Below are 15,025 nucleotides of genomic sequence, written 5' to 3' on the forward strand. Positions count from 1 at the left end.
GAAAAATTAGTTGCTTGTCTCAACTTTTTATAACTCCAGTTCATCCTGATCCGCCATGAAAGCTATCAGCCGAAAATATGTCCACCCCATGTGCTTCATTGTCTTGTGGAAATCTTCACAGTTGATATGAATAAGTAATGAAGTAAATTGTAATGGATTTAGACTATCTTCTGAAATATTTAGGTCTTGGAAATTTGGAGTAGGCATCTGAGGGTGCAGGACTAAGTTGAAAGTAGATTCATGTTTAGAAAATCTTGGGCATGCATAAAATATGTGAGGCTGAGTGAGGACACAAATATTGATATCACTTATCATTTGGATTAAAACAAGATGTTGCCTTTCAGGGCCGTTTTCTATCTCATGCTAGAAAATGGGACAGAGCCAGGCTCAGAGCTCAACCTGAGACATAATTATGTCAATCTTCACATTTTTACCATATTGTTACCTAAAAATTCGTGCATTCTATATGTAAACATTATGAACAATTTGGTCTATTTTTGGGAAGAAATGTGAATTTGAATGTCTAATAAAATGTAAATAAAAATAAGATTTCAGAGCATAAAAGCATCATCATAAATCATAAAGACCAATGCCATACATGCCGTAGACAAAACTTTGAGTACCTTATAGACTTTTTTATTTTATTTAGTTTTTTTGAGACAGATTCATGCTCTGTCGCCCAGGCTGGAGTGTAGTGGTGGCATCTTGGCTCACTGCAACCTGCGCCTCCCAGGTTCAAGTTATTCTCCTGCCTCAGCCTCCTGAGTAGCTGGGATTACAGGCAGCCACCACCACGCCTGGCTAATTTTTGTATTTTTAGTAGAGATGGAGTTTCACCATAGACTTTTATTGAGCTTCTTACATTCAATACATGTTTTGAATGCAGTAAAGGCTTGTTACTACACTCATAGCATGTAGTAACAATTTTACATAGATTTTGCAATCTGAAAAATGACCATTGTACAGGTACATGACATAGATTTCTCTAAAAGATGTAAATAGGCCTTTGATAGAATGATCAAATTAAGAATATAATTTTCAGAATGTAACTGTATTGTTTGGAACTTGGACCAAATGTTTCCACAGGAAAAAATATTTAGTATAAATTGAAATTGTGCAGAAAATGCATCTGACAACATTTTTAACCTTTATATTGTTTGCCTGTAATCTTTTTCTTTTCTAGTACCATGGCAATATTACAAAATGTAATAATGTTATTGAGATCAACATTTAAATTGCTGATCTTATTAACTGTTATTTAGAATTTTATTTTTGAAACGCAGTACTGTTTTTTTAAAGATTTCATCCAAATTTTTGTTCCATCCTAATACTGTTTATCTACAAAAAGCAGCTTTACTACATAAACATGCTTCATTTTCTCATTTTTTAATGATATTCAGCTTTTTCAATTTTGCTACTAAGACTTTAGATTTCCTAGTACTTTATATCATACAGGTAAGGTAATACCTACTAAAATGTAATTAAAAGAGCATGTATGTAAATGTGAAGATTAGAATATGGGTAATGAGTGATGTCTTTCTCTTCAAATCAAAGGAGGAAGAAATATTTTGGACATACAATGTATCAACTCACAGCCAATGGGTGAAAGCAGATGTGTTAATACCAGAAGATCTGAAGACATTTAAGGTATGAAAGAAAAAAAAAAGTATTTTTTTCTCATGGTTTAAGTTTTAGCTTTGCAGTAATAAATTGATCATGCACTGCTAAAGTTAAATTAGCATTCAAGTTAGGGATGCATGCTTGTATATTTGGGGAGAGTGATTGCTTACTTTTTAAATTGTACCTTTTCCTTCTGAGACCAAATTTCCCATGGCGGGGGAAATAGAGTGTATCCACTCTTGTTCACAGCTTCCTCATTCTCCACAGCCTTCCTTTCTTGCTCCCCAGCACCATGCTTTGCCCCAGGGAAACAAATTGCATTATGAAGTAGATAAATAGTAAACTGGTATTGAAACTTAGTAGAGTATAGGCAAAAGTTTTGAATGCAATAATTCATATCTTTATAACACATGGATAGCTCTATGTACACCAAGAAACATATGAAACATACATAGGCTCAATAGGAATGCTGTCTCTTAAAAAATTAAATTGATATTTTGTGTTGTATTAGGTTGGTGCAAATGTAATTGCAGCTTTTGCCATTGTGGCTTTTGCCATTGCTTTTAATGGCCAAAACCTCAATTATTTTTGCACCAACATGATATACGGAATGCGTACGTTTATTTATGCTGGAGTGTGAGTATAAAATGATGATACTGATTATATGTGTGGGTTATGAAATTTCATTTCTTTATAGTGATATTCCATTTATACATCCTATAACAGCCTATTGAGTTAACGTTTTGACACTATTTAATTTTCATAGGCTGATATCTGTTTTTATAACTTCTCAGGTACTAAACAAGTTTCTTTTTTTATAAACTGAAGATTAAATTTTGTTTTAACTCAAAGATAAAACAAAGTAAAATGTAAAGAAAATGAATTTGATAGTTATTCCAGGTTCTCAAGTGGATATGTAATGTAATTAGCTGTTCAATAATTATAGGCCTTTGAGATCTAAGTTTAAAACCATCAATTTTTGAACCTCAAATTGATATCATTTCTGCATTTCTGATCTCTTGCTGCTATGAAAATATACAGCTATACATTAATAATTTTTACATGTATGATATTCATTATGGGAAAAGTATGTAGCAGCATACAAAGTTTTCTTATTGTTGGATATGATTTAAATTTAATATTATTTTCTAAACCAAATTATTAGACATATTTGCAAACTGAAAATCTGACCTTAAGTAATTATTAATGAACAAACAAATATATATCCCTCGTATTTTGTTTGTTTGAAATGGAGTCTTGCTCTGTCACCCAGGCTGGAGTGCAGTGGTGGGATTTTGTCTCACTGCAGCTTCCACCTCCTGGGCTCAAGCAATTCTCTTGCGTTAGCCTCCCAAGCAGCTGGGACTACAGGCATGTGCCACCATGCCCAGCTAATTTTTTATATTTTTAGTAGAGATGGGTTTTATCATATTGGCCAGGCTGGTCTCGAACTCCTGACCTCAAGTGATTCACCTCCTTGGCCTCACAAAGTGCTGGGATTACAGGTGTGAGTCATCGCACCTGACCTATCCCTCGTGTTTTGAAAAGAAAATCTATTCAGAAAATTTAAGCTGGATGAAACTGAAGGAAGTCAATTTTAATTCTTAGTATCTGGCTGGAATTTTAACCACATTTAGTGCTGTTTAATAGAACTTTCTGCCTAATGGAAATGCTTTATATCTGATGTCCAGTATGGTAGCCACTGATTACATGAGGCTATTGAACAATTGAAATTTGGCTACTATGACTGAGGGAACTAAATTTTATTTTATTTTCATTAATTTGAATTGAAATAGTCCTCTGTAGCTCATGGCTAATGTTTTGGACAGCAAATAATTAGTTATCTGTGATACAGTCAGCTATTTATACTTCTGCACTTTTGGTGTTAAGTAATAATTGCTCTTGGTAGAAACTCAAGGAATGCTAATACTTTGACATTATCTTACACTTGACCAGCAATGTGTGGTTGTTTCATTTGCTAATATTGCTTATCTCCAGAAAAGCTAGCAATTCAATTGGTGACAACAAAATTTATTTACTTTAATTGACACTTCTTTTCTCATTAAAGAAATTACTCTTTTATGTAAGTTGAATAGAGTTTTATGTTTATTCCCTTACATTTTTTTATTCCTATATTGTGTCTGTTTCCGTTTGCCTGATATTTTTCTTCATGTATTCAAATACTAATTTCACTAGTTAAAAAATAAGTCAGATGCAGTTACAGCTCTTGTTCTATAAGTAATGACAATACTTCTTATTTTCCTTGAAAATGAAAGAAAGAGAGCTGTAAAGATGATGACCAAGTAACAAGTTTGCAGTCAGGGACATTTTTGATAGTTAAGTGGGATGCTTGTGTTTTGCCTGATCCTGGGAGGTTTCTCTGAGCCTTTAGTGGAGCAAATGTTTCCATCAGTTTTTTTTTTTTTTTTTTTTTTTTTTTTTTTTTTTTTTAGTACTTTAAGTTTTAGGGCACATGTGCACAACGTGCAGGTTTGTTACATCAGTCGTATGAGCATGGGTTGAGCTTATCAAACAGGAACTTTGTTATATATTGCCTTGGTTGCTTTAAACACTTTTTCTCAATAACTACTTTGTCTTTATCAACCTTCTTTAGTTTTTTGTCTTATTAAGGAGATTGCAAACTCATAAATTAATCTTTTTCTTCCTAAAGATTATTTTTGAAGGGATTCTTTTGAGCCAGAGAAGTTTTATTGGGCTTGATCACCTCTGGGTCTATGCCTGTGGACAGACCCAATCCAGAAAGCTTTGCTCTGCAGACGAATTCCCTTGCGCTAGTGGCCAGTGCATCGCCAAAGAATCTGTCTGTGACTCTCGGCAGGACTGCTCCGATGAGAGTGATGAAGACCCAGCAACTTGCTGTAAGTGAGTGAATGACTTACTAGTTTGCATGCTCTAATTCAAGACTGTTAGTTGGATTTAAAACAGTCTTTGTTTCTATCAAGGCAAAGGAAAGTCATATGTATGAAATGTGATAAATATGCATTATCGCTCTGAAACTATTAGTACTATGCCTTCAGGGATGTCTATTTTAACTTAATGTTTTGGTGCTTGTTGCAAAGTCTGCAACATCTCTCAATTTATTCTACAAATGAATAGTTGTGAGTATTGTTGGTTGGGTGTGCGAATGTGTGTGCTTTGTTTAAAGAGAAGATGGGTGGTAGAAGGAAACTTTTTGTACCTTTGCCTTGGAGGCATATAGTATGGGTTGCTAACTTTTATTGTGTATGCTTTTTTCCTCTCTAATCAATCATCTTGGAAGCTGTAGCTGGGAGGGATGAGTAGGAGGAGGGCGGCCCTTCCTCCAGGGCAGCTACCGTGATTGTAGAAATCACTTCAGCCATCATGGCTGCCCTGGAGGAAGGGCCGCTCTCCTCTTACTTGCCTAGAAAACACTTCAGGCAGCCGGGTGCAATGGCTCACACCTGTAATCCCAGCACTTTGGGAGGCCGAGGCAGGCAGATCACGAGGTCAGGAGTTCAAGACCAGCCTGGCCAACAAAGTGAAACCCCCGTCTCTACTAAAAATACAAAAAATTAGCCAGGCGTGGTGGTGGGCACCTGTAATCACAGCTAATTGGGAGGCTGAGGTAGGAGAACTGCCTGAACATGGGAGGTGGAGGTTGCCGTGAGCTGAGATCAGGCCATTGCACTCCAGCCCAGGCGACAGTGTGAGACTCCGTCTGAAAAAAAAAAAAAAAAAAGAAAAGAAATCACTTCAGCCATGAGTGGCGTTTGGGAGGGCCAAAGTGCCCCGACACCTTTCTTTCAGGCCTTTTCTGAAGAGTCTTTTATAGAAGTGATGACAAGAGATCCCATTACTATTCAAGCATAGTCATAGTTCAACAAAAATGTAATTTAATTTACAATCCACAGGATGATTCTCATATGAGGTAATTTAGCAACTGAGATCCCTGTGTCTCTTTAGAAAACATGAATTCCAAGGATATGAATCCAATTTCTGTATCACAAACAGGTGGTTTTTAAAAGATATTAAAAATTTGACGTTTATTTTACTGCAGTGTCTTATTTTAGTGAGATGTTTTGTTGAGCAGAGGTGAAAATATTGTAATAAGATAAATGCCACCTTTTAAGTGAAAAGCTCTGTATAATTGGTTTCTCTTGGGAAGCTTGGATTTTATTAAGAGCAATGCGGAGGGACACAGGAGAAAGGAGATGAGAAAGTAAGGCTAAAATCCCCTTCTGCCATGTTCATCAACAGCAATCCAGTTAATACTTCAGACTCCTAGCTTTAAACCAAGTAATCGGCTAACCAGTGTGAGCTCAACGGAGCTTTTGGGCTGCTCTCTTCTTTTGTTCAAAACAAACGATGTAAGAGCAATTTATTTACTCCAATGTATGTGAAGTTTCTATGTTTTATTTAAATTTTTTACAGACAATTTGCTTCATTTCTGTTGGGGAAACATTTCTTTCTAACAGTTTCTATAATTCTTAATGTCAATAACTGAAGGAAAATATATTTCCTTTCTTTCCACGTATATAATTTTTTTTTTTTTTTTTTTTTTGAGACAGAGTCTCACTCTGTCACCCAGGCTGGAGTGCAATGGCATGATCTCGGCTCACTACAACCTCCACTTCCCGGGTTCAAGTGATTCTCCTGTCTTGGCCTCCAGAGTAGCTGGGATTACAAGCATGTGCCACCACACCCAGATAATTTTTGTATTTTTAGTAGTGACAGGTTTCATCATGTTGGCTAGGCTAGTCTTGAACTCCTGATCTCAGGTGATCCACTGGCCTCAGCCTCCCAAAGTGCTGGGATTACAGGCATGAGCCTCTGCACCTGGGCACTTGTATATTTGGAAGCTTAGCTTTTTCCCCTCCATTGTTTTCCCCATAGTAAATCATACTTTATGTTCACCTTTAAAAAATTGTTTAGCATTTGATTTTTGACATATTTTCTCATTTATTGAAGTTTCATTGATTATGTATATGACATTTTTCCAATTCAGTAGATCTTGATGCCATATTCTGCTATTTTCTTTGGGTGAATGCAGGAATGGGTAATTGTGTTTCTCAACAAAAACAGTGTTACTTATTAGTCTTTTAAGTTTTTAAATAGTGTAACCTCATTTGTCCAAAGAAAACCTGTCATGTTTGCATGATTGAGATTGACTTGATATAGGGAATATGTCATAAAAATGTAGCCATATTGCATACAGTATATATGTGTATTCATGTATTTTGATACCAAAATGAGTGTTTCATGTAAATATATATACAATTATATATGCTGTGAAATTGTATAGATTTGGATTATTAGAATCGATATAAATTTACACTATTTGCTGCACTAAAGTATTTAATTTATTTGTGCATATAGACACGTGCATATGTATATTCTTGCAAAATAAAAGAGGCTTTCCTTTGAAATTTAAAACCATATTGAAACATTTTACACATACGAAAACATTTGTATTTTACAAATTTGAATTTGTAATATCAAGTTTTTTTCATAAACGATTCTTCCATGTTCATGAAGCACAAGAAAAATACCTTTATATCTTTTTTTTATTGCACTTTAGAATGAATCTCTAGGAGGGTATAGCTTGTGCAGGCAGTTTGAATAGCACCAGGAATACTTACCAAATTCTGGAGGAGAATGGGTAAATATGAACTCGTGAGGATTGTCAGTTGGTATTCCACAGCCAGTGTGCTTTTCCCCAAAGGCAGACTCACTCAGGTCTTCTCTCATTGTCAAGTTGCCCTTACTTTTAGGTATTATTTTAATATATGGCATAACATAGCCTCCAGACCGGTGGCTTTACAAAATCAGTTAATAAAAACGGCCTGTGGGTTTTGCTGCAACAGCAGACTCCATGGACCAGAGCATCAGCATTACCTGGGAACTTAGTGGAAATGCAGAACCTCAGGCCCTGGCCCAGCCTTACAGAACCAAAAGCTACATGGAACAAGGTCCCAGGTGACTTGTCTGCATATGAAACTTTGAGAACCACTGTACCAAAGAGGCTTCAGGAAGGAAGACAGCTAGGGGAAGAAACAGATGGCATCTAAAAAAATTGATAAAAACTAAAGGCAAACAAGTCAGAGTTCTCTCAGGGTAGTAGCAAAAACTCTCTTTACTTTGCTAGTCCTTAAGAGCATCAATATTAATAAAATATTTATAATGTGTATTTGTAATGTATATTAACACAATATTTATAATATAATCCTGTTAGGATCTAATATATTCTCATTAAATGAAATATTCCCCATTCATTTCCCATACATAGCTTTCTTTCTTATTTCACAGAGAGCTGATTAACTTCTGGAGGATTCATAAAATATTTTACTTTTCATGATCCAGAATTTTTCCAAGCTGCACAATGAAATTCTTCCTTGTCTGCTCATATGCTGTAGTGGTTAAATATGCAAGAGAAAGCTTTGTCATGATCTTAAAATATTACTTTAACTGATGAACTCTGAGTAAAATTTCTCTAAAACCAAACAATAGATTTTTGATGTTTATTAACATAATCCTGTATTAAATGAGGGCAGTTAAGATTAAAATATATCTGCACCCTCATGTTCATTGCAGCATTATTCAAAATATCCAGCCAAAACAACTGAAGTCTCTGAGAATGGATCAAACAAGTGGGGTGTGTGTGTGTGTGTATGTGTGTGTGTGTGTGTGTGTGTATAAAATGTATATGTGTTCACAATGGAATATTATTCAGCAATAATGAAGAAAAAAACTTGCTATTTGTGACAATGATGAGCCTGGAGGGGATTATGCAAAGTGAAATAACCCAGACAGAGAAAGACAAATACAGCACAATCTCACTTATACATGGAATCTAAAAAAGTTGAATTTGTAGAAACAGAGAGTAGAATGGCAGTTGTCTAGGGCTGAGGCCTGGCCGAAATGGGGAGGTGTTGGTCAAAAGATACAAATTTTCACTTACAAGATGAATAAGTTCTGGGAGTCTAGTGTACAGCCTGGTGACCATAGTTAATAACACTGTATTGTATACTTGAAATTTGCTGAGAGTAGATCTGATCACACACACAAAAGGTAACTATATGATGAAATGATGCTAATTAGCTTTACTGTGGTAATCCTTTCACTATGTATATGTATATCAAAACATTACATTGCGTACCTTAGTTACAATTTTATTTGTCACTTATACATCAATAAAGCTTAAAAAATTAATACATATATATGCAATATGTTTTAAAAATCTCTATCAAAATAATTAAAATACAACATGCCAAACATGTCCAAAGATACACGTTGGATCCCTGAACAGTTTATACATGAAATAGGTCTAATTTTCAGACACACGCTACAACATGGATGAACCTTGAAGACGTTAAGTGAAATAAGCCAGAGACAAAAGGACACTTATTGTTTGGTCCCAGTTATATGAAGCACCTAAAGTAGGCAAACTCATAGAGACAGATAGTAAAATGGTGGTTGCCAGGGTTTGAGGGGAGGGGAGATGGAAATTGTTGCTTAATGGGGGTGGAGATTCAGTTTGGGAATGAAAAAGTTCTGGAGATGGATGGTGGTAATGGTTGTACAACAATGGGAATGTGCCTAATACCATAGAAGCTTACATTAAAAATTGTTAAAATGTTACGTTTATGTCATGTATATTTTACCACAGTAAAATACACATTTGTATTTATATATAACATTTTCAATAACTCATATAGGAAAAAAATATATATATATAGAATCTACTTCACTGTGTTCCAAAAAAGTTGGCATGATAGATATATCTTCAAATCAAAATAGTTCAGGAAATTCCATGAAAAAGGGGTTTTTTAAATTATAGGACTTTAAAAACAATTTTAAATGCTAATATGAATTGTGTACCTTCACAGGGGACGTTGGTATAATAGTCAAATGAAAGAAGTTTAAACCAAGGATCTTGTATGATGCATTAATTTTTACTGTGATATTGTCTCTAGATGTCTTTCATGTAAAAAAAAATGTTGGGCCGGGTGCGGTGGCTCACGCCTGTAATCCCAGCATTTTGGGAGGCTGAGGCGGGTGGATCACGAGGTCAGGAGATCGAGACCATCCTTGCTAACAAAGTGAAACCCCATCTCTACTAAAAATATAAAAAATTAGCCAGGCATTGTGATGGGCGCCTGTAGTCCCAGCTACTCGGGAGGCTGAGGCAGGAGAATGGCATGAACCCGGGAGGTGGAGCTTGCAGTGAGCCAAGGTTGCACCACTACACTCCAGCCTGAGCCTCAGAGCGAGACTCTAACTCAAAAAAAAAAAAAAAAAAAAAAAAAAAAAAAAAAAAAAAGTGGAATGCTGAAACACTTCATGAAGGGAAAGGAAATACCAATATAAAAATATTTAGTGTAGCAATGATCTGTTTGGGTTTCCAATACATATTAACGAAATATTTATAATGTAATCCTGTTAAAATCTAATATATTCTCATTAAATGAAATATTCCCCATTCATTTCCCAAACATAGCTTTTTTTTTCTTATTTCACAGAGAGCTGATTAACTTCTAGAGGATTCATAAAATATTTTACTTTTCATGATCCAGATTTTTTCTCAGCTAAACAATGAAATTCTTTCTTGTCTGCCCATATGCTGCAGTGGTTAAATATGCAAGAGAAAGCTTTGTCATAATCTTAAAATATTACTTTAACTGATGAACTCTGAGTAAAATTTCTCTAAAACTGTGAACAGCACCATATCTCATACTGCCCTTAGAGATGGTGAAGCGTATTCTGTAATCACAGAAAGTTAAAATAAAAGCAACTAAGTAATCAAAATCATTGTTTTAATGAAAGTACTTTATTTATAACATGAATAGATTTTTTTAGATTTTGCAAATGTTTACATTTAACACATATAGTATGATAAGACATTTAATAATTGCCAGAATGCATTTGACTCTCCTGGCTTTCTTCAGATATTTATAAGTTCGCTTTAAAGTTTTTGAATTACACAGGGGAGATATTAATGGAAGAACTTCAATTTAGTTACCGGAATTTGATTTATATTTTACAGTACAGTGAAGTTCTTGAATTTTTAGCTTTAAAAAATATTCTTTTACGTGTACAGGAACACATTAGTAAAAACAGCCAAGCAATTCACCAAGGTTTGTACAGAGGTGGTTGCACCATGTCACCATGTTGCTTTCACACATCTTTATGGTGACGGATTTTGAAAGCTAATTTTCATTTTTTAAAGGATGGTGGTGTTCAGCATTCTGTAAAAAGCACAATGATTGACATTTTTTAACCAATAAAACATCTAGGTAATGAAAGAAATGGTTTGAACTTTTGTCCTAAAGCCAAATTTCAACATTTATACAATCAAAAGTGGCTTTTATCTTGAGAGCTTCTTTCTTTATGTCTTTGCGGTTGAGCGACTAGCTCAATTATGAAGAGTCTGGGTAAGGGTGTGGGATGCATCAGTCATATGGTACTTTCCATTTTCACACTCATCGATCTCATTGCCATTTCACACCATTGCCTTGTTGAGGAAATTAGGATGGTGCCTTCAGCAGCTATCTGCAATGAAGAACATTGCTGTTTGCATGGACTTGTATAGCAATGCATAATTTCCTGCCCTAACAGTGCAATATTGAGTTTATTACCCAAACAGGGACTGAGAGAGGGAAAAGAAGAGATGAAGTATTAATTATTATACTAGGACAACAGGCATGCATTGAGGCAACCCTGGGCCAGGCAAGATATGTGGTCAATCTACCCATGGAAGATTTTGTATTCCAGGGAAATGTGTTCTAGGAATTGGGGGTAACCTTGTAGAGAGGTGGAAGGATTCCTTCGTCAAATCCACAGCCAAGAATTTGGAACTTTGAAGCACATTTCAGAGGCCAAATATGTACTTTGAGTCTTAAATATTTCTATACTCCACCAACTGACAGAACATTTTGGAGGTGGCATAGAAGGTGGCAGAGCTCACAGAGGACCGAGGGATTAAACCAGAGGGTTCTGTGAATGCCCAGGGAGAAAGTCACAGCTTGGTTGTAAGTGCTCAAGATTGTGTCAAAAAACAGAAGGCACTCTCCCCTGGGGAGTAATGTTTTATCAACAGCCATATCCTATAAATTATGTAGACACACCTGAGAAAAGAAAAACATAGCCAAGAGCAATAGATTTCCAGCTAGGTATATGGGCAAACTGCACTTCCTTGTCATATCAGTGCACCATTAGGCGATGTGCAACATGTTTTTATTATTATGCTGTAGTCAACTTTCTTGTTTTTTATTTGTAGGGAAATCCATTTAGAGGGAAAAATAATATTCATTTGTAATGAAAGAAATGCTGTACCAAAATCTATGGATGCTCAAGTCCCTGGAGAACTTGAGCCCCAGGGAAAAGTCAGCTCTTGTATCTGCAGGTTGCACATCCTGCTAATACTATATTTTTGAACCACTATTGGTTGAATCTGCAACAAGGAACCCACAGATATGGAAGACTCACTGTCTATTCTATGACTGTCTAACAAGCATGGCTTTCAGATCTAAAGGTTCAGTTTGCATGTAGAGAAATCGGAAGTGGCATTGTCATTTGCACACCGCACTTTAATGTTTTAAGAGTTGACATGTCAGTGATAAAATATATGGTCATAAAATCAGGTGTCCCTATTACAGAGACTTGAAGATGCTTTGATTATTAAGATATAGTGAGCTTATTTGATATGCTGGTTAAATTGGCCGTATTAAAATTTACAAGTTGAACACAATGGTCAGAAGCAAACCCATGGTGATGGAGTCTTTTTAATTATGAAACAGAGTTCCTGGTTTGAGGAGACTTCAGAGTATGAGCTTTTGGTGTCAGACAGGTTCAAAGTCTAGATGTTCCATTTACTAAAATGTACCACAGGCAAGTTGCTTCATGTTCTGAGTTCCAATTTTCTCTTTTAGGAAATGGTATTTACTATGTAGAATGTAAGAATTAAGGTTAATATATGTAAAATGCCTGCTACATACTTGGAACTCAGTGGTAGTATGGCTGTTTTTATTGTTATTAAAGATGACAGCATGAAGATCTTAGGAATCCTGTCAAAACTATGGGTGTTTTCTGACAACTTAATTCTCCTTTTCTTCCCCACTGTTTGAAAACTGCCTCAGCATAAAGAGGAATATTTAGGAATAAGCTTTTAAATTAACTGTATTAATTTATCCCCGAAAGTACTATCTCAGATAGTCTGATACTATGATTCTTATTTTAGGAAAATGAAATTTAAGCACATAAAAATGAAGTTCTTGAAAGCACAAATCAAGCTATTAGACTTTCTAGTTGAATGCCCAGTCTTATGAAACCATCTATTTTTCTGTCATAAATTTGGTGTCAAAACTGTGAAAGGTGCCTATAAAGTATGCTCCAAACCCCAACTTTCTCTAGAACCAGTTCTTTTATGATAAATAGAGGAAATTAAATGGTTGGCAACTTTTGAGTTATGTATTAAGAGAAGACAGGCTCAGGCTGGGCACAGTGGCTCACGCCTGTAATCCCAGCACTTTGGCAGGCCAAGATGAGCAGATGACTTGAGGTCAGGGGTTTGAGACCAGCCTGGCCAACATATTGAAACACTGTCTGTCCTAAAAATACAAAAAATATCGGAGCATCCTGGCATGTGCCTGTAATCCCAGCTATTTGGGAGGCTGAGGCAGGAGAATTGCTTGAACCCAGGAGGTGGAGATTGCATTGAGACATTGAACTGAGACTGCGCCACTGCACTCCAGCCTGGGCGACAGAGCAAGACTCTGCCTTAAAAAAAAAAAAAAAAAAAGAAAAGAAAAGACAAAAGATAACACCAGCTCAGTTCAGAATATCTAATTTACCTGCAATTCCAAAATAGCTAGGCATTTTTTTTTTGAGAAAGTGTTAGGATAGAATAATAAAATGAATACTGAGATGGTGACCTCAAGTTGTTTGCGTGTCCAGAATTAAATTTCCCCCTTCCCAGTGGATTTGTTTCCTTTAAACTACCATCTCAGCAGGTTTATACTGGGCAAGCAAATTAGTTACTCCCTGAAAAGCTCTGGAGTTCCACCTTGCATCATTAAATACAATGGAGATGGCCAACCAGAATGAAATGTACCAGACTTACAGATAGAAGCATGTGGAAGGGTCATGCCTCGCACAGCACCTGAGATATTGTGTGGGAATGGATAAAGGAAAGCTATTCTGATCATTAGAGAACATTCGCTACCAAGCAGGATAATTTTGCAGGCCTCCTAAGATGATTAGCTAGCGTAGAGCAGTGTTTGCCTGCATGCTCTTCATTTCTCCTCACCTGTTTTCTCTTCCACATGTAACAGCAAAGCATCTCACCTGTGACTTTGAGTCTGGTTTCTGCGGCTGGGAGCCATTTCTCACAGAAGATTCACACTGGAAGCTGGTGAAAGGATTGAATAATGGAGAGCACCACTTTCCTGCAGCTGATCACACAGCAAACATAAATCATGGTAGGACATTTTCCTTTTTAAAAAAAAAATTAGTTTTCTTTCTTGCATGTTGTGGAATGATGATACTGTGTATTTTCATTTTTCTTCTGTAGACTATATACATGGAACTCTGGTTTGTCTTGCTTTAAAACCTCCTGACCAAGTTAATAATTGGTGGGTAATTGAGTTCCCTGAAAGGAGCATTGCTTTCATCGCCAACATGTTTGTTGCTGCAATTTTTATAAGTTGGGTTAAAGGCATAAAGAGGTGGAAAAGTTTTCTTACCATTTTCTCAAGTTGCCCAGAATCAAGTACAGTAGGCTTGCCTTCTTTTTAGAGCAATCCAATTTTTTCAAAACAGGAAGAAAAATAGTCTAATCTTGTTTCTGGGAACTGAGAACAGAGATTTAGCACTATCTGTAAAATAAATTTGCAAATATTTGAATGCAATTTAATCAGTCTTCGGGCTTCTTTATAAAAAACAGTCTTATTCTTCCACATATATATTTTTAACCATCATTCCAGTGTTTACATATCATCTTAAAATAGAGGAACCATAACTACCTGTGGTATTCCAATAAGTGTCTGTGAAACTCCAATAAAACAGAAAGGGTTTGTTCTCTTTTTTCTTTTGTTTTGTTCACATTTATCATCGGATGTCATTCCCCATATACGTTAGCATCGTATTAACTTTACTTTTTAAATGTATATGTTTTAAGTAAAGAGTGTTTTGCCATGTCGCCCAGGCTGATCTCGAACTCCTGGCCTCAAGCAATCCTCTCACCTCAGCCTCCCAAAAGTGCTGGGATTACAAGAGGGAGCCACCACACCTGGCAAACCTTACAATAGCACAACTGTACTTGTACTGTAGATCATCTTTCAACCTCATTGAACATTATCCTATTTGTTTCTTCTTTCAGACTTCCAAAGAATTATACCAAAAATAAGTATTGATCATATTTTTAATT

At 35.9% G+C, this 15,025-nt stretch overlaps 1 protein-coding gene and 1 long non-coding RNA gene across 2 annotated transcripts in view; one reads left to right on the forward strand and one right to left on the reverse strand.

Moving 5' to 3' along the window:
* MALRD1 (MAM and LDL receptor class A domain containing 1) overlaps positions 1-15,025 on the forward strand; it is a 689,301-nt gene that overhangs the window by 78,157 nt on the left and 596,119 nt on the right. The window contains exons 9-11 of the mRNA XM_055354139.2: positions 1,555-1,647; positions 4,292-4,499; positions 13,932-14,078. Of these exons, the coding sequence (XP_055210114.2) occupies positions 1,555-1,647; positions 4,292-4,499; positions 13,932-14,078 (448 nt within the window). The remainder of the gene's footprint in view (positions 1-1,554; positions 1,648-4,291; positions 4,500-13,931; positions 14,079-15,025) is intronic.
* On the reverse strand, positions 10,434-14,615 carry LOC134759155 (uncharacterized). Its single transcript, XR_010135081.1, has 3 exons — positions 14,343-14,615; positions 13,945-14,051; positions 10,434-11,151 (listed from the first exon to the last, which is right to left on the reverse strand). It is a non-coding gene; the product is annotated as an uncharacterized lncRNA (long non-coding RNA).

Source organism: Gorilla gorilla, chromosome 8, assembly GCF_029281585.2.
Source record: "Gorilla gorilla gorilla isolate KB3781 chromosome 8, NHGRI_mGorGor1-v2.1_pri, whole genome shotgun sequence".
Classification (NCBI taxonomy): domain Eukaryota; kingdom Metazoa; phylum Chordata; class Mammalia; order Primates; family Hominidae; genus Gorilla; species Gorilla gorilla.